At 45.9% G+C, this 18,828-nt stretch overlaps 1 protein-coding gene across 1 annotated transcript in view; it reads right to left on the bottom strand.

Annotated features, from left to right (window-relative positions):
- Positions 1–13,114: 13,114 nt before the first annotated feature.
- hsf2bp (heat shock transcription factor 2 binding protein) overlaps positions 13,115–18,828 on the bottom strand; it is a 116,492-nt gene continuing 110,778 nt past the window's right edge. Inside the window, exon 10 of the mRNA XM_063050163.1 lies at positions 13,115–13,317. Within this exon, the coding sequence (XP_062906233.1) occupies positions 13,115–13,317 (203 nt within the window). The remainder of the gene's footprint in view (positions 13,318–18,828) is intronic.

Raw genomic sequence — 18,828 nt, forward strand, 5'->3', positions numbered from 1 at the left:
TAATGTGACCCTCCCTCAGTACCACCCTCCCACAATGTGACCCTCCCTCAGTACCACCACCCTCCATAATGTGACCCTCTCTCAGTACCACCCCTCCCACAGTGTGACCCTCCCTCAGTACCACCCTCCCACAATGTGACCCTCTCTCAGTACCACCACCCTCCATAATGTGACCCTCCCTCAGTACCACCCCTCCCACAATGTGACCCTCCCTCAGTACCACCACCCTCCATAATGTGACCCTCCCTCAGTACCACCCTCCCACAATGTGACCCTCCCTCAGTACCACCACCCTCCATAATGTGACCCTCTCTCAGTACCACCCCTCCCACAGTGTGACCCTCCCTCAGTACCACCCTCCCACAATGTGACCCTCTCTCAGTACCACCACCCTCCATAATGTGACCCTCCCTCAGTACCACCCCTCCCACAATGTGACCCTCCCTCAGTACCACCACCCTCCATAATGTGACCCTCCCTCAGTACCACCCTCCCACAATGTGACCCTCCCTCAGTACCACCACCCTCCATAATGTGACCCTCCCTCAGCACCACCCCTCCCTCAGTACCACCACCCTCCACAATGTGACCCTCCCTCAGTACCACCCTCCCACAATGTGACCCTCCCTCAGTACCACCCTCCCACAATGTGACCTTCATTCAGTACCACCCCTCCCACAGTGTGACCCTCTCTCAGTACCACCCCTCCCACAATGTGACCCTCTCTCAGTACCACCCCTCCCACAGTGTGACCCTCCCTCAGTATCACCACCCTCCATAATGTGACCCTCCCTCAGTACCACCCTCCCACAATATGACCTTCATTCAGTACCACCCCTCCCACAGTGTGACCCTCCCTCAGTACCACCACCCTCCCACAGTGTGACCCTCCCTCAGGACTGCCTCCCACAATGTGACCTTCACTCAGTACCACCCCTCTGATAGTGTGGCAGGATCCCAGTATTGTTCTGACTGTGTGGTTGTCCCTCAGTACTGCTTCTGTGAGAATGGCACTATCAGCCCATACTGCCCCGACAGTGGCATCTCCCTCAGCTCCATCCCTCCATGGTTACAGACATTACAAGATAATGAGCCGTGACATTTCCTGAATGGTGCTGAGCGTGAAGGAGCTGGGGGAAGATACCAGTGGCAAGATGGATGTTTTTCTGAAGCAGGATTTCACAGCATCCATAGTGAAGATGGGGTCTCAGAACCACTCCCTCCAAATCTCCCTGCTGCACATTGTTATATTCTGAGAGGTTAAATGGAGTCATAGAGTACTACAGCACAGAAACAGGCCCCACAGCCCATCTCGTCCATGTCAAACTTATTCTGCCTCGTCCCCTCAACCTGTACCTGGACCAGCACTCTCCATACCTCTCCCATTCATGTATCTATCCAAATTTCTTTTAAAGTTTTGAAATTGAACCTGTACCCACCACTTCTGTTGACAGCTCATTTCACACTCTCACCACCCTGAGTGAAGAAGTTCTCCCGCATGTTCACCTTAAATATTTTACCTTTCATCCTTAACCCATGACCTCTTGTTGTGGTCTCACCCAACCTCATAGGGAAAAACCTTCACAATTTTGTATACCTCTATCTAATCTCCCCCATTCTCTTACACTCCAGGGAATAAAGTCTTACCTATTCAACCTCAACTCCTGGCTACATCCTTGTAAATTTTCTCTGTATTCTTTCAATCTTATTTACATATTTCCTGTGGGTAGGTGACCAGAAATGTATACAATATTCTAAATTAGGCCTTACCAACGTATTATATAACTTCAACATAACATCCCATCTCCAGTATTCAGTGCTATGATTTATGAAAGCCAATGTGCCAAAAGCCCTCTTCATGACCCTGTGACACCACTTTCAAAGAATTATGCAAGAAAATACACAGTAAATGGCAGGATGCTTAAGAAGATTGATGTACAGAGTGATATACATCAAAGTTGCTGGTGAACGCAGCAGGCCAAGCAGCATCTATAGGAAGAGGCGCAGTCGACGTTTCAGGCTGAGACCCTTCGTCAGGACTAACTGAAGGAAGACTGAGTAAGGGATTTGAAAGCTGGAGGGGGAGGGGGAGATGCAAAATGATAGGAGAAGACAGGAGGGGGAGGGATAGAGCCGAGAGCTGGACAGGTGATAGGCAAAAGGGGATACGAGAGGATCATGGGACAGGAGGCCTAGGGAGAAAGACGGGGGGGGGGTGACCCAGAGGATGGGCAAGAGGTATATTCAGAGGGACAGAGGGAGAAAAAGGAGAGTGAGAGAAAGAATGTGTGCATAAAAAGGAGTAACAGCTGGGGTACGAGGGGGAGGTGGGGCCTAGCGGAAGTTAGAGAAGTCAATGTTCATGCCATCAGGTTGGAGGCTACCCAGACGGAATATAAGGTGTTGTTCCTCCAACCTGAGTGTGGCTTCATCTTTACAGTAGAGGAGGCCGTGGATAGACATGTCAGAATGGGAATGGGATGTGGAATTAAAATGTGTGGCCACTGGGAGATCCTGCTTTCTCTGGCGGACAGAGCGTAGATGTTCAGCAAAGTGGTCTCCCAGTCTGCGTCGGGTCTCACCAATATATAAAAGGCCACATCGGGAGCACTGGACGCAGTATATCACCCCAGTCGACTCACAGGTGAAGTGATGCCTCACCTGGAAGGACTGTTTGGGGCCCTGAATGGTGGTAAGGGAGGAAGTGTAAGGGCATGTGTAGCACTTGTTCCGCTTACACGGATAAGTGCCAGGAGGGAGATCAGTGGGGAGGGATGGGGGGGACGAATGGACAAGGGAGTTGTGTAGGGAGCGATCCCTGCGGAATGCAGAGAGAGGGGGGGAGGGAAAGATGTGCTTAGTGGTGGGATCCCTTTGGAGGTGGCGGAAGTTACGGAGAATAATATGTTGGACCCGGAGGCTGGTGGGGTGGTAGGTGAGGACCAGGGGAACCCTATTCCTAGTGGGGTGGTGGGAGGATGGAGTGAGAGCAGATGTACGTGAAATGGAGGAGATGCGTTTAAGAGCAGAGTTGATAGTGGAGGAAGGGAAGCCCCTTTCTTTAAAAAATGAAGAGATCTCCCTCGTCCTAGAATGAAAAGCCTCATCCTGAGAGCAGATGCGGCGGAGACGGAGGAATTGCGAGAAGGGGATGGCGTTTTTGCAAGAGACAGGGTGAGAAGAGGAATAGTCCAGATAGCTGTGAGAGTCAGTAGGCTTATAGTAGATATCAGTGGATAAGCTGTCTCCAGAGACAGAGACAGAAAGATCTAGAAAGGGGAGGGAGGTGTCGGAAATAGACCAGGTAAACTTGAGGGCAGGGTGAAAGTTGGAGGCAAAGTTAATAAAGTCAACGAGTTCTGCAGGAAGCAGCGCCAATGCAGTCGTCGATATAGCGAAGGAAAAGTGGGGGACAGATACCAGAATAGGCACGGAACATAGATTGTTCCACAAACTCAACAAAAAGGCAGGCATAGCTAGGACCCATACGGGTGCCCATAGCTACACCTTTAGTTTGGAGGAAATGGGAGGAGCAAAAGGAGAAATTATTAAGAGTAAGGACTAATTCCGCTAGACGGAGCAGAGTGGTGGTAGAGGGGAACTGATTAGGTCTGGAATCCAAAAAGAAGCGTAGAGCTTTGAGACCTTCCTGATGGAGGATGGAAGTATATAAGGACTGGACATCCATGGTGAAAATAAAGCGGTGGGGGCCAGGGAACTTAAAATCATCGAAAAGTTTAAGAGCGTGAGAAGTGTCACGAACATAGGTCGGAAGGGATTGAACAAGGGGTGATAAAACAGTGTCGAGGTATGCAGAAACGAGTTCGGTGGGGCAGGAGCAAGCTGAGACAATAGGTCGGCCAGGACAGGCAGGTTTGTGGATCTTGGGTAGGAGGTAGAAACGGGAAGTGCGGGGTGTGGGAACTATAAGGTTGGTAGCAGTGGATGGGAGATCCCCTGAGCGGATAAAGTCGGTGATGGTGTGGGAGACAATGGCCTGGTGCTCCTTAGTGGGGTCACGATCGAGGGGTAAATAAGAGGAGGTATCCGCGAGTTGTCGCTGTGCCTCGGCAAGGTAGAGGTCAGTACGCCAGACTACAACAGCACCCCCCTTTATCAGCGGGTTTAATAATAAGGTTAGGATTAGTGCGGAGGGAGTGGAGAGCAGAGCGTTCCGAAGGAGTGAGGTTGGAATGGGGACAAGGTGCGGTGAAGTCGAGACGGTTGATGTCCCGTCGGCAGTTAGCAATAAAGAGATCCAGAGCAGGCAGAAGACCAGAGCGGGGTGTCCATGAAGAAGAGGAGGGTTGAAGACGGGAGAAGGGGTCATCGGTGGGGGTGGAAGAGTCCTTGCCGAAGAAGTAGGCTCGGAGACGGAGACGGCGGAAGAAAAGTTCCGCATCGTGGCGAACACGGAACTCGCTGAGGTGTGGGCGAAGGGGGACAAAGGTGAGGCCCTTACTGAGAACAGAGCGTTCTGCCTCCGACAGTTGAAGGTCGGAGGAGATGGTAAAGACCCGGCACGGATGAGAGCTGGGATCAGAGGGGGGAGGGGGGAGGCTGGGGGTGTCAGTGGAGAGGGGAGGGTTGGGGTGAGAGGAAGATGGAGCCTCTGAGGGCCCAGGAGTTGACGGTGGGATCTGAGGAAGACGGGGCTGCGGAGTGGTGGAGGGGGAGACGGGAGTCACAACAGCAGCACATAAAGACCCGGCCTGGAGTTCAAGGCTGGAGTCGCAGTTGGTGGTTGCGTAATCATTTCGAATGTCTCCATGGTCGTTGCTGGAGTCCGGGTTTTGAATATGTCCTGAGGTGTTGGAGCCGCTGAGATCAATGGCAGGCGCCGCAATTGAAAGTTCATGCCTGCTAGCGTCGGGGCCGGCAGGCTCTGGAGTCCGTAGATGTAAGATCTTACGATCTTTGCCTAACATGACAAAGTCAAAAAAACGGCGATTGCAGGCGTGGATCCGACGGAGGATGAAATAGCGGGTAGGACCATTACAGACGGCGAAGAAAGTGTCCCGAAGGTGTGGAAGGGCATCCACAGTTCCCTTAAAGTGGCTCGTCAATGACAGGTAGACAGCGTGGTAAAGAATGCGGGCAGCATGCTCGCCTCCATCAATCGTACTCAGCACATATGAAGCTTTGGTAAGGCCACATCTGGAGTTTTGTATTCATTTCTGGTCGCCCAATGGCAGGAAGGGTGTGGAGGTTTTGGAGGGGCTTTACATTTACCTTGATTCGGATTCAGATTCATATTTATTACATATACAACATAGGTGTTCCACAGGGATCAGTGTTGGGGCCGCTTCTTTTTACATTGTACATCAATGATTTGGATTATGGAATAGATGGCTTTGTGGCTAAGTTTGCTGACAATACGAAGATAGGTGAGGGGCCAGTAGTGCTGAGGAAACGGAGAGTCTGCAGAGAGACTTGGATAGATTGGAAGAATGGGCAGAGAAGTGGCAAATGAAGTACAATGTTGGAAAGTGTATGGTTATGCACTTTGGCAGAAAAAATAAACGGGCAGACTATTATTTAAATGGGGAAAGAATTCAAAGTTCTGAGATGCAACGGGACCTGGGAGTCCTCGTACAGGATACCCTTAAAGTTAACCTCCAGGTTGAGTCAGTAGTGAAGAAGGCGAATGCAATGTTGGCATTCATTTCTAGAGGAAAAGAGTATAGGAGCAGGGATGTGATGTTGATGCTCTATAAGGCGCTGGTGAGACCTCACTTGGAGTACTGTGGGCAGTTTTGGTCTCCTTATTTAAGAAAGGATGTGCTGACGTTGGAGAGGGTACGGAGAAGATTCACTAGAATGATTCCGGGAATGAGAGGGTTAACATATGAGGAACGTTTGTCTGCTCTTGGACTGTATTCCTTGGAGTTTAGAAGAATGAGGGGAGACCTCATAGAAACATTTCAAATGTTAAAAGGCATGGACAGAGTGGATGTGGCAAAGTTGTTTCCCATGATGGGGGAGTCTAGTACGAGAGGGCACGATTTAAGGATTGAAGGGCGCCCTTTCAGAACAGAAATGCGAAGAAATTTTTTTAGTCAGAGGGTGGTGAATCTATGGAATTTGTTGCCACAGGCAGCAGTGGAGGCCCAGTCATTGGGTGTATTTAAGGCAGAGATTGATAGGTATCTGAGTAGCCAGGGCATCAAAGGTTATGGTGAGAAGGCAGGGGAGTGGGACTAAATAGGAGAAAATGGATCAGCTCATGATAAAATGGCGGAGCAGACTCGATGGGCCAAATGGCCTACTTCTGCTCCTTTGTCTTATGGTCTTAAGTATGCAAACAACACAGCCCGAAGATGTGCTGGGGGCAGCCTGCAAGTGTCCACACATATCACATTATGGTGCCAATGTAGCATGCTTTATAATGTTCCAATGTTCATCAGCAAAACAAGCCCTCCCCCCACATGCCTCCAACTCCATAACAGGCTGCCCCCCTAGTCTTTGTCTCTGGACATGGAGACATTGGGCCTCGCCAGTTACGGGATTTTGACCTTTGGGCCTAGACCCAAAACTCAACTAGCACAGGGCTTTGTACGCTGGGCCTTGCCCTCCTGACCCACACAGACCTCTGAGCATAGGACTGCTGCTTCCTGCGGTTACCGGCCTTCATGCCCCCTGCCTCCTGCCTGCACCCACCACTGAACTGAGACTGACTGTATTACAGCATATTAGCCAGAAGGAGAAGTTGGACAAATTTGGATTGTTTTCTCTGGGGAGTCGTAGATTGAGGAGCAACCCGGTACAACTATATAAACATCAAGGAACATAGACAGGGTAGATAGAATCTTTTTCCCAGGGTGGAAATGTCAGATACCAGAGGGCATAAGTTTAAGGTGAGAGGGAGGAAGTTTAAAGGTGACGTGTGGATTGGTTTTTTTCCACACAATGAGCAATAGGCACCTGGAACATGTTGCAAGGGGATGTGGTAGAAGCAGATACGACGGCATCGTTTAAGAGACATTTATTCAGACACATGAACATCAGAATCAGGTTTACTATCACTGGCATGTGACGTGAAATGTGTTAACTTAGCAGCAGCAGTTCAATGCCGTACATAATCTAGCAGAGAGAGAAAAATAATAATAATAAATAAACAAGTAAATCAATTATGTATATTGAATAGATTTTTTTTAAATGTGCAAAAACAGAAATATTGTATATTAAAAAAAGTGAGGTAGTGTCCAAAGATTCAATGTTCATTTAGGAATCGGATGGCAGAAGGAAGAAGCTGTTCTTGAATCACTGAGTGTGTGCCTTCAGGCTTCTGTACCTCCTACCTGATGGTAACAGGGAGAAAAGGGCATGTCCTGGGTGCTGGAGGTCCTTAATAGTGGACACTGCCTTTCTGAGACAACAGTCCCTAAAGATGTCCTTGGTACTTTGTAGGCTAGTGCCCAAGATGGAGCTGACTAGATTTACAACCTTCTGCAGCTTCTTTCAGTCCTGTGCAGTAGCTCCTCATACTAGACAGCGATGCAGCCTGTCAGAATTGCGGGGGCCCTAGCAGAAATATTTAAAATGTCGCTGTCTACGGGTGAAGTGCCAGAGGATTGGAGAGTGGCTCATGTTGTTCCGTTGTTTAAAAAAGGATGAAAAAGTAATCTGGGAAATTACAGGCCGGTGAGTTTAACGTCAGTAGTAGGTAAGTTATTGGAGGGAGTACTAAGAGACAGAATCTACAAGCATTTGGATAGATAGGGGCTTATTAGGGAGAGTCAACATGGCTTTGTGCGTGTTAGGTCATGTTTGACCAATCTATTGGAGTTCTTCAAGGAGGTTACCAGGAAAGTGGATGAAGGGAAGGCAGTGGATATTGTCAACATGGACTTCAGTAAGGCCTTTGACAAGGTCCCGCATGGGAGGTTAGTTGGGAAAATTCAGTCGCTAGGTATACATGGAGAGGTGGTAAATTGGATTAGACGTTGGCTCGATGGAAGAAGCCAGAGAGTGGTGGTAGAGAATTGCTTCTCTGAGTGGAGGCCTGTGACTAGTGGTGTGCCACAGGGATCAGTGCTGGGTCCATTGTTATTTGTCATCTATATCAATGATCTGGATGATAATGTGGTAAATTGGATCAGCAAGTTTGCTGATGATACAAAGATTGGAGGTGTAGTAGACAGTGAGGAAGTTTTTCAGAGCCTGCAGAGGAACTTGGACCATCTGGAAAAATGGCAGATGGAGTTTAATACAGACAAGTGTGAGGTATTGCACGTTGGAAGGACAAACCAAGGTAGAACATACAGGGTTAATGGTAAGGCACTGATGAGTGCAGTGGAACAGAGGGATCTGGGAATACAGATACAAAATTCCCTAAAAGTGTCGTCACAGGTAGATAGGGTCGTAAAGAGAGCTTTTGGTACATTGGCCTTTATTAATCGAAGTATTGAATATAAGAGCTGGAATGTTATGATGAGGTTGTATAAGGCATTGGTGAGGCTGAATCTGGAGTATTGTGTTCAGTTTTGGTCACCAAATTACAGGAAGGATATAAATAAGGTTGAAAGAGTGCAGAGAAGGTTTACAAGGATGTTGCCGGGACTTGAGAAACTCAGTTACAGAGAAAGGTTGAATAGGTTAGGACTTTATTCCCTGGAGCGTAGAAGAATGAGGGGAGATTTGATAGAGGTATATAAAATTATGATGGGTATAGATAGAGTGAATGCAAGCAGGCTTTTTCCACTGAGGCAAAGGGAGAAAAAAACCAGAGGACATGGGTTAAGGGTGAGGGGGGAAAAGTTTAAAGGGAACATTGGGGGGGGGGCTTCTTCACACAGAGAGTGGTGGGAGTATGGAATGAGCTGCCAGACGAGGTGGTAAATGCGGGTTCTTTTTTAACATTTAAGAATAAATTGGACAGATACATGGATGGGAGGTGTATGGAGGGATATGGTCTGTGTGCAGGTCAGTGGGACTAGGCAGAAAATGGTTTGGCACAGCCAAGAAGGGCCAAAGGGCCTGTTTCTGTGCTGTAGTTTCTATGGTTCTATGGTAATGCTGTCCATGGTACAACTATAGAAGTTTTTGAGTGTATTTGTTGACATATTAAATCTCTTCAAACTCCGAATAAAGTATAGCCGCTGTCTTGCCTTCTTTATGACTACATCAATATGTTGGTACCAGGTTAGATCCTCAGAGATCTTGACGCCCAGGAACTTGAAGCTGCTCACTCTCTCCACTTCTGATCCCTCTATGAGGATTGGTATGTGTTCCTTCGTCTTACCCTTCCTGAAGTCCACAATCAGCTCTTTCGTCTTACTGATGTTGAGTGCCAGGTTGTTGCTGTGGCACCATTCACTAGTTGGCATATCTCACTCCTGTACACCCTCTCGTCACCACCTGAGATTCTACCAACAATGGTTGTATCGTCAGCAAATTTGTAGATGGTGTTTGAGCTATGCCTAGCCACACAGTCATGTGTATATAGAGAGTAGAGCAGTGGGCTAAGCACACACCCCAGAGGTGCGCCAGTGTTGTCAGCGAGGAGGATATGTTACCACCAATCCTCACGGTCTGTGGTCTTCTGGTTAGGAAGTCGAGGATCCAATTACAGAGGGAGGTACATGCTGGGAATGGAGGGATATGAATCACATGCAGGAAAATGGAGTTAAAAACGTAAACACGGGGAATTCTGCAGATGCTGGAAATTCAAGCAACACACATCAAAGTTGCTGGTGAACGCAGCAGGCCAGGCAGCATCTCTAGGAAGAGGTACAGTTGACATTTCGGGCCGAGACCCTTCGTCAGGACTAACTGAAGGAAGAGCTAGTAAGAGATTTGGAAGTGGGAGGGGGAGGGGGAGGGGGAGATCCAAAATGATAGGAGAAGACAGGAGGGGGAGGGATGGAGCCAAGAGCTGGATAGGTGATTGGCAAAGGGGATATGAGAGGATCATGAGACAGGAGGCCCAGGGAGAAGGAAAAGGGGGAGGGGGGGGAAACACAGAGGATGGGCAAAGGATATAGACAGAGGGAGAAAAAGAAGAGAGAGAGAAAGAATGTGGGTATATAAATAAAGAACGGATGGGGTACAAGGGGCAGGTGGGGCATTAGCGGAAGTTAGAGAAGTCAATGTTCATGCAATCAGGTTGGAGGCTCCCCAGACAGAATATAGGGTGTTGTTCCTCCAAACTGAGTGTGGCTTCATCTTGACAGTAGGGGAGGTCGTGGACAAACATATCAGAATGAGAATGGAATGTGGAATTAAAATGTGTGGCCACTGGGAGATCCTGCTTTCTCTGGCGGATAGAGCATAGGTGTTCAGCAAAACGATCTCCCAGTCTGCGTCGGGTCTCACCAATATATAGAAGATGGAGTTAGTTTAATTTGGCATTATGTTTGATACTGGGGCTGTTGCTGTGCTGTTCTGTTTATGTTATTAATTTAGAGATACAGCACAGAACAAGACCTTCCAGCCCACTGAGCTGTACTGCCCAGCAACCTGCACCTTTAACCCTATTCCAATTAACCCACTAACTGGTACACCTTCGGACTGTCAGAGGTCACGAGGAAACCCCTTACAGATGGGTCCAGAATTAAACTCTGTATCTCCAATGCCCTGAGCTGTAATAGCATCTTTGTATAACATAGTGCACTTATAGAAGGTCTGTGCTAAGCTGCTACATAAGAAATTAAAGAAAGTTCTAACATGTTATTGGGAAATGCACTGGTATACAATGAAGGACAGAAAACAAGAAAAGATTTTTTCATTTCCATTCTATAGCTGTTTTGTATTTTGCAAATTTGGGGATGACACCAAGATTGGGGATGGTGGACAGTGAGGAAGACTGCCAAAGCTTGGAGCGTGACCTGGACCAGCTGGGAAAATGGGCTGAAAAATGGGAGTTGGAATATAATGCAGACAAGTGTGAAGTGTTGCATTTCAGTAGGGTCAGCCAAGGTAGATCTTACACAATGAGCGGCAGGGCACTGTGGAATGTGATCCGGGAATACAGGTCTATAATTCATTGAAAGTGGTGCCATAGGTAGATAGGGTTGTAAAGAGAACTTTTGGCACATTGGCCTTCAGAAATCAAAGTACTGATATTATGCTGAAGTTGTATAGGATGTTGGTGAGGTCTAATTTGAAGTATTGTGTGTAGTTCTGGTCACCTACCTGCAGTAAATATATCAATAAGATTGAAAGCATGCAGAGAAAATTTAGAAGGAGGTTGCCAGGATTTGATGACTTGAGTTATAGGGAATGGTCAGATAGGTTCGGACTTCATTCCCAGGAACATAGAAGATCGAAGGGAGATTTGACAAAGGTATACAAAATTATGAGAGATATAGATAGGGTAAATGCAAGCAAGCTTTTTCCACTGAAGTTGAGTGGGACTAGAACTGGAGGTCATAGGTTAAGGATAAAAAGGGAACTTCTTCATTCAAGAGGGTGGTGAGGGTATGGAACAAGCTGCCAGTGGAAGTGGAGAAATTTGGATAAGTACATGGATGGGAGGGGTATGAACTACAGTCCAGGTGCAGGGCAATGGGACTAGGCAGAATAACAGTTCAACCAAGAGCTTTTTTCTGTGCTTTAGTGGTCCATGACATGTGAAGTTATCAGATATCCTCTTTCCTCTTAGTCACTTGAATCTACCTTTTGCCTATTTAGGGTGCTTTGTGACTCTATAAGCTGCCGTGAAATGGTCTGCCTACCGCTTGAAGGATCTGGTGAAAGTTTAGAGGCAGCGGATTGTGGTAGTGGGGCTCCTGACTCTCTGCTCTGCATTCTATCAACACCATAGGTACCACTGTTGAAAGGAATGGTTAATAAATATGGATTCAGATTTAGTGGCACCTAGAGGAATTCCCACTTCCTGATGGGTAAATATGTGAACTAATGTATAAATGCATTCTGAAACACACTATAGGCTGCTAGGAAGAGTATTAGACTAAGGGCAGGAGTTGGTGGGTAAGTTATTCCAACAGGCCAGTGACTGAATGGGTAGAATCATCCAGTGCTACATCAAATGATGCAGAACTCTGGAACCACATAGCTTCTAACCCTGTGTCTCCAATGGCACAAATCCTTCTGACGTTTTGTCACCCAAACACGAGGAATTTTGCAGATGCTGGAAATTCAAGCAACACACATCAAAGTAGCTGGTGAACGCAGCAGGCCAGGCAGCATCTCTAGGAAGAGGTACAGTCGACGTTTCAGGCCGAGACCCTTCGTCAGGACTTCCTTCAGTTAGTCCTGACGAAGGGTCTCGGCCTGAAACGTCGACGGTACCTCTTCCTAGAGATGCTGCCTGGCCTGCTGTGTTCACCAGCAACTTTGATGAAGTTTTGTCAGTTGCTGGGACCAACATTCCGGCCTGACTTTTATCCAGAGCAAGTACTTGAGCATCAACTGGAGATTGAGATCGAATTAAAAAAACTATTTCAAACTTTTATTAAACAAACAGAAACCAAAAATCTATAATTACTTCAGTAGGAACCACACAAATGTAACCACTATTAATTCTGAAAGGGGAATTACAAAACTGATGTGCTACACATCAGCTAGCTACACCCGTAGTGAAAGATACATTCAGAAGAATGAGGGGCTTCATACATATCCCTGCTACTGTAAAACTTCAACTCATCACAGACAAGCAGAAAGCTGAAGACCAAACACTGCAGTGGATGATACAGAGTCCAAATAGACAGTTGTACTGTTTGAGTATGTCATTCACTGGGATGGAAATTTCTTTGTTATCAGAGCACAATTGTACAGGTCAAACATACATTTGTTACTCTGCATGTCTCTCATCTTCACAGACAATGCAGTTTATATATTCCTGTGCCACAGAAATGCCATTACAGAGTAGAAACCACTGATCTAGTGATTACTGAACATGTGATTCAGGAGAGGAACTGTTAGGAATCTAAAGGAACCACTCTTGTAATCCAAGACCGCATTGCATGACAGGGGAATTGTTATTTTGTGTACGTGAGACAAGAAGGGTGCACCTGAGTTTCATTTGACAGGATGCAAAATTAGGTAATGGTGTCATGAGTAGATGTCATATTGCGTAGCCTAAATAACATGTTCAAACACAAATAAATTCTGCAACAAAATCCACTAGTAGAAGAAAGACCATCCGTACTTAAAAGTTAAGCATCTTCATGTCTTCAAGAAGTTCACTTGCTATGCTGCGGAGATTGGGGTTACGGTTATTGGTAAGTTCTCGAATGCGGTGCTGCGGTAGTGATTGATGAATCTGGGCTTTCACTTCGGAGAAAATTTCTGGCTCAAGGATCAGAGATTGAATGAGGCGCAGAACGTGAAGGCAGACCTCTGCATCTGGATCTAATAAACAGTGGGGTGGTTACTACATCACATACTGCACTACAGTAACATCACAGCAAATACTGAAGAAAGTTAAAACAAGCCAATAAAATTTGCATCAGTAACATTGGCCACAAAACTGATCAACTATTGCTTAAGCTCAAGATTGTCAATATTAGCTGGAGAAATCTGGTATTACCCCATTTAATCTATGTGTGACTCCAGACCCTAACAATGTTAGATTAATTGTCCTCTGATACAAACAAGAAAGCTCAGCACCTAAAACATCACTGAGCAAAGATGCCAAGAAGGAAACCTGCCAACATAAGGAATGATGGCAATTTCGTCAGTGATTGGCTGTGTAAGCTCTCAGTCTGGACACAAGGAGTAAATTTGGAACTTATGGATGCATTTTAGGTGTGTGGAGAAAGTTTTGGTTTCAGGATAAAGTTCAGGACTGCCAGGCCAACAGAAGGGAAGAGTGGTGGTGGGAAGAAGAGGCACGCTGTGTTAATAGGGGATTTGTTAGTTAGGGAAGCTGACAGGAGGTTCTGTGGGTGAGAACGAGATTCTCAGATGGTATGTTGCCTCCTGGGTGCCAGGATCAAGTCCTCAGCATTCTTAAGTGTGAGCCAGAAGTCGCGGTCCATGAAGGTACCAATGACATGGGTAGGATGAGTGACGAGGTTCTGCATAGGGAAATCAGGGGGTTAGATGCTAATTAAAAGGTAGGACCTCCATGGTTGTGATCTCAGGAATGCTACCAGTGCCACGTGCTAGTGAAGCCAGAACTAGGAAGGTTATACAGTTTAATACGTGACTAAGGAGTTGGTGTAGGAGGGAGGGGATAAGATTTGACTCTCTTCCAGGGAAGGTGGGACCTGTACAGAAGGGATGCTTTGCACCTGAACTAGAGGGGCTTTACGTTAATGGGGTTTAAACGAGAGTTGCAGGTGGACGGGAACCAGAGTTCCTGAACAGTTAGTGGAGAGGTTGTGGAGGCAGATTTTGATAAGATCTTAGACAAAGTTAGAAATCAAAAGGTTGAGCATGGTGCGACTAGTATAAGCTGCTTATATTTCAGTGCAAGAAGTATCGTAGGAAAGGCAGATGACAGTGCTGAAGATGAGGTACCTGGTTTATAAACAGAGGCAACGTGCAGTGAAGAAAGGCTGTTGATAGGGCAAAATTGCAGTCAACAGGATGAGTTGCAACGTAAAAGGTGGACAAAATAGAAAATGGTGAATACAGGACTGAAAGTATTATATTTGATAGACAGATATACTTTATCTGTGACTTTAAACTAGAATGGTTGGGGGGTGGGAATCAAATTAAAGAGGCTAGGCGAGAGGAGGTTAGTTCACAACAGGGGTATGGGAACAAGTGCAGAGAGGCAGATGTGTGTAAAGTGAGGGTAGAAGCAAAAAGTAGTAAGGTGAAAAGTAAAAGTGGCAGGCCGACAAATCCAGGGCAAGCATCAAAAAGGGCCACTTTTCAACATAATGGTATAAGGGCTAAGAGAGTTGTAAAAGCGAGCATGAAGGCTTTGTGTGTCAATGCCAGGAGCATTCGTAACAAGGTGGATGAATTAAAAGTGCAGATTGTTATTAATGAATATGATATAGTTGGGATCACAGAGACATGGCTCCAGGGTGACCAAGGATGGGAGCTCAACATTCAGGGATGTTCAATATTCAGGAGGGATAGACATGAAAGAAAAGGAGGTGGGGTGGCGTTGCTGGTTAGAGAGGAGATTAACGCAATAGAAAGGAAGGACATAAGCCGGGAGGATGTGGAATCGATATGGGTAGAGCTGCATAACACTAAGGGGCAGAAAACACTGGTGGGAGTTGTGTACAGGCCACCTGACAGTAGTAGTGAGGTTGGGGATGGTATTAAACAGGAAATTAGAAATGTGTGCAATAAAGGAACAACAGTTATAATGGGTGACTTCAATCTACATGTAGATTGGGTGAACCAAATTGGTAAGGGTGCTGAGGAAGAGGATTTCTTGGAATGTATGCGGGATGGTTTTCTGAACCAACATGTCAAAGAACCAACTAGAGAGCAGGCTATTCTAGACTGGGTATTGAGCAATGAGGAAGGGTTAATTAGCAATCTTGTCGTGAGAGGCCCCTTGGGTAAGAGTGACCATAATATAGTGGAATTCTTCATTAAGATGGAGAGTGACATAGTTAATTCAGAAACAAAGGTTTTGAACTTAAAGAAGGGTAACTTTGAAGGTATGAGGCGTGAATTAGCTAAGATAGACTGGCAAATGACACTTAAAGGGTTGACGGTGGATATGCAATGGCAAGCATTTAAAGATTGCATGGATGAACTACAACAATGGTTCATCCCAGTTTGGCAAAAGAATAAATCAAGGAAGGTAGTGCAACCGTGGCTGACAAGGGAAATTAGGGATAGTATCAATTCCAAAGAAGAAGCATACAAATTAGCCAGAAAAAGTGGCTCACCTGAGGACTGGGAGAAATTTAGAGTTCAGCAGAGGAGGACAAAGGGCTTAATTAGGAAGGGGAAAAAAGATTATGAGAGAAAACTGGCAGGGAACATAAAAACTGACAGTAAAAGCTTTTATAGATATGTGAAAAGAAAAAGATTGGTTAAGGCAAATGTAGGTCCCCTACAGACAGAAACAGGTGAATTGATTATGGGGAGCAAGGACATGGCAGACCAATTGAATAACTACTTTGGTTCTGTCTTGGCTAAGGAGGACATAAATAATCTTCCAGAAATAGTAGGGGACAGAGGGTCCAGTGAGATGGAGGAACTGAGTGAAATACATGTTAGTAGGGAAGTGGTGTTAGGTAAATTGAAGGGATTAAAGGCAGATAAATCCCCAGGGCCAGATGGTCTGTATCCCAGAGTGCTTAAGGAAGTAGCCCAAGAAATAGTGAATGCATTAGTGATAATTTTTCAAAACTCTTTAGATTCTGCACTAGTTCCTGAGGATTGGAGGGTGGCTAATGTAACCCCACTTTTTAAAAAAGGAGGGAGAGAGAAACCAGGGAATTATAGACCGGTTAGCCTAACATCGGTGGTGGGGAAACTGCTGGAGTCAGTTATCAAAGGTGTGATAACAGCACATTTGGAAAGCGGTGAAATCATCGGACAAAGTCAGCATGGATTTGTGAAAGGAAAATCATGTCTGACGAATCTCATAGAATTTTTTGAGGATGTAACTAGTAGAGTGGATAGGGGAGAACCAGTGGATGTGGTATATTTGGATTTTCAAAAGGCTTTTGACAAGGTCCCACACAGGAGATTAGTGTGCAAACTTAAGGCACACGGTATTGGGGGTAAGGTATTGATGTGGATAGGGAATTGGTTGGCAGACAGGAAACAAAGAGTGGGAATAAACGGGACCTTTTCAGAATGGCAGGCAGTGACTAGTGGGGTACTGCAAGGCTCAGTGCTGGGACCCCAGTTGTTTACAATATATATTAATGACTTGGATGAGGGAATTAAATGCAGCATCTCCAAGTTTGCGGATGACACGAAGCTGGGCGGCAGTGTTAGCTGTCAGGAGGATGCTAAGAGGATGCAGGGTAACTTGGATAGGTTAGGTGAGTGGGCAAATTCTTGGCAGATGCAATTTAATGTGGATAAATGTGAAGTTATCCACTTTGGTGGCAAAACTAGGAAAACAGATTATTATCTGAATGGTGGCCGATTAGGAAAAGGGGAGGTGCAACGAGACCTGGGTGTCATTATACACCAGTCATTGAAAGTGGGCATGCAGGTACAGCAGGCGGTGAAAAAGGCGAATGGTATGCTGGCATTTATAGCAAGAGGATTCGAGTACAGGAGCAGGGAGGTACTACTGCAGTTGTACAAGGCCTTGGTGAGACCACACCTGGAGTATTGTGTGCAGTTTTGGTCCCCTAATCTGAGGAAAGACATCCTTGCCATAGAGGGAGTACAAAGAAGGTTCACCAGATTGATTCCTGGGATGACAGGAGTTTCATATGATGAAAGACTGGATAAACTAGGCTTATACTCGTTGGAATTTAGAAGATTGAGGGGGGATCTGATTGAAACGTATAAAATCCTAAAGGGATTGGACAGGCTAGATGCAGGAAGATTGTTCCCGATGTTGGGGAAGTCCAGAATGAGGGGTCACAGTTTGAGGATAAAGGGGAAGCCTTTTAGGACCGAGATTAGGAAAAACTTCTTCACATAGAGAGTGGTGAATCTGTGGAATTCTCTGCCACAGGAAACAGTTGAGGCCAGTTCATTGGCTATATTTAAGAGGGAGTTAGATATGGCCCTTGTGGCTAAAGGGATCAGGGGGTATGGAGGGAAGGCTGGTACAGGGTTCTGATTTGGATGATCAGCCATGATCATACTGAATGGCGGTGCAGGCTCGAAAGGCCGAATGGCCTACTCCTGCACCTATTTTCTATGTTTCTATTGATCCCGAGGGAAATTGGGTTTCGTTACAGCCGCACCAACCAAGAATAGAGCTAAATATATCAATACAAAAACCACAAACAATCAAACAACAAAATGCAAACTATGCCAGATGGAAAATAAGTCCAGGACCAGTCTATTGGCTCAGGGTGTCTGACCCTTGAATGTGCATAGTATACAGAATAAGGTAGATGAACTTGTAGCACAGTTACAGATTTGAATGTTTGATGTAGGCATCACTGAATCATGGCTGAAAGAAAATTATACGTAACTGGGAACTTAATATCAAAGGATACACATTGTATCGAAAAGACATGCAGGAAGGCAGCAGAGATGGTGTTGCTCTTGGTAAAAAAAACAAAATCAAATAATTAGAAAAAGGTGACATAGGGTCAGAAGGTGTTGAAACTTTGTGGATAGAGCTAAGGAACTGCAAGGGTTAAGAGATCCTGATGAGAGTTATATACAGACCCCAATCAGTAGTAAGGATGTGGTCTACAAGTTACAAGGGGAGAAAGAAAATGCATACCGAAACAGCAATGTTACAATAGTGATGGGGGATTTCAATATGCAGGCAGATTGGGAAAATCAGGTTGGTGGGGATTTTCTAAAGTGCCTACGAATAGCTTTTTAGTGCAGTTTGTGGTTGAGCCCACTACGGCATCAGCTATTCTGAATTGGGTGTTGTGCAATGAACTGGAATTGACTACAGAGCTTAAGGTCAAAGAACCTTGAGGGGCAAGTGATCGTAATATGATCAAATTGGCCCTGAAAATTAGAGAAGGAGAAGATAAAGTCAAATGTATCAGTATTACAGTGGAGTGAATGGTAAAGAACACTGGCAAGGATGACGGCAGAACAGCAGTGGCTGGATTTCTGGAAACAATTCAGAAGGCAAAGGATATATACATCCCAAAGAGGAAGAAGTATTCTAAAGGCAAGATGACACAATCATAGCTAACAAGAGAAGTCAAAGCCAACATAAAAGCCAAAGAGAAGGTGTATATTAGATCTAAAATTAGCTGGAAGTTAGTGGATTGGGAAGCTTTTAAGTACCATAAGACATAGGAGCAGAATGAGGCCATTTGGCCCATTGAA

This window comes from Mobula hypostoma, chromosome 6 (genome assembly GCF_963921235.1).
Source record: "Mobula hypostoma chromosome 6, sMobHyp1.1, whole genome shotgun sequence".
In the NCBI taxonomy this organism is placed as follows: domain Eukaryota; kingdom Metazoa; phylum Chordata; class Chondrichthyes; order Myliobatiformes; family Myliobatidae; genus Mobula; species Mobula hypostoma.